Below are 1189 nucleotides of genomic sequence, written 5' to 3' on the forward strand. Positions count from 1 at the left end.
TGTAAGGTTTAATAGTTAATATTTAGGAATGGAAAACAAAACTCCCCTTTTAAATGTCACTTAAGATATGTGCGTCCACCACCCTAATATCCCATTTATACTGTCGGTGAACGTCAAGAATAATTTTGTGTAACTTAATGCAAATGCACAATGCAAAAAGTAAAGCACCCAATGATATAACAAAACTGAGATAAAAGCATAAAGGTGAAGAGCACAACCTGCATAAGTAGGCTTGGGCCAACTGAGGCTAGCAACTTCAGACTTAATTGTCCATTTCCACTTCTCTTGAAGAGTCAAAGTGAGCTTACAAATATGAAGATCTGAAGCCAGTTTGAAGCCCACATGAACAGCAGCAATGCCACCATACGCTAAGGGAACTAAAGAAAAGATCGAACGCACATATGTCTGAAAAGGGCTAAAAAGTGGACAAAGGCATCCAACTATTGCTCACAAGTTAAAACGGTTAGCCATGTACAATCTATAAATAGATAAATATAACAATGACACCGTATATACAAGTTGATTCAAAAATAACGACGTGCCATTCACAGGTCAGGACCCGATTTAAGAGAAGTAAAACGAACTCCAATTCGACTTCCAATAAATCAAAAGCCTGGAAAAAAAGGGGGGATTCCACGTATCATAAACAACAGCAGCAAATACGTACAAAGCAATCAAGAGCCGCCGCGAACAAACCAGATGCGCACATGCAAAACCATGTGAGCCGCCCCCAGGCAAAACGCGCAATTCATGACAAATTCAAACAAAAAATAGTCAAACTGAAAAAAGGGTTTCATGTAAAATGTGTAAAGTATTGCATAAGTTAGGTTCTTTACTTAAAAGTAAGACAACTAATATGGGGTCTTGTACTAACAACCATTTAGTTTTTAGCCTCAAAACCTATAAATAAATTTGAAATTAGTTTTTTGATGACTCTAGTAAGTAAAAAGTAATATTTTTCCTTAATTCCTTATACTTAAAACTTATTTTAAAGAATATATTGGAGAATTAGTGTAGTGCCTCAGGCCAATAATGAATCTGCAATGGACTATACAAGTGTCAAGCACCATTTACAGATAACATGGTCAACGTTTGAAAGAGTAAGGTCTTAAAATTTAATTATTCAAATACAACAATGAAGTACGCGTGGTGAAAGCTCTGTTGTCTACAAACTGCTTTGTTCGAAACG

At 36.0% G+C, this 1189-nt stretch overlaps 1 protein-coding gene across 1 annotated transcript in view; it reads left to right on the plus strand. All coding sequences in view use genetic code 11, as the record gives it.

Annotated features, from left to right (window-relative positions):
• Window positions 1-699: 699 nt before the first annotated feature.
• The window catches only part of EGR_11227 (hypothetical protein), a gene marked incomplete at both ends in the record, with an annotated part of 1239 nt that continues 749 nt past the window's right edge, over window positions 700-1189 (plus strand). Inside the window, 4 exons of the mRNA XM_024500474.1 lie at window positions 700-719; window positions 775-842; window positions 892-949; window positions 995-1100. Coding sequence (XP_024345112.1) covers window positions 700-719; window positions 775-842; window positions 892-949; window positions 995-1100 — 252 coding nt within the window. The remainder of the gene's footprint in view (window positions 720-774; window positions 843-891; window positions 950-994; window positions 1101-1189) is intronic.

This window comes from Echinococcus granulosus (genome assembly GCF_000524195.1).
Source record: "Echinococcus granulosus chromosome Unknown EG_S00561, whole genome shotgun sequence".
Lineage (NCBI taxonomy): Eukaryota > Metazoa > Platyhelminthes > Cestoda > Cyclophyllidea > Taeniidae > Echinococcus > Echinococcus granulosus.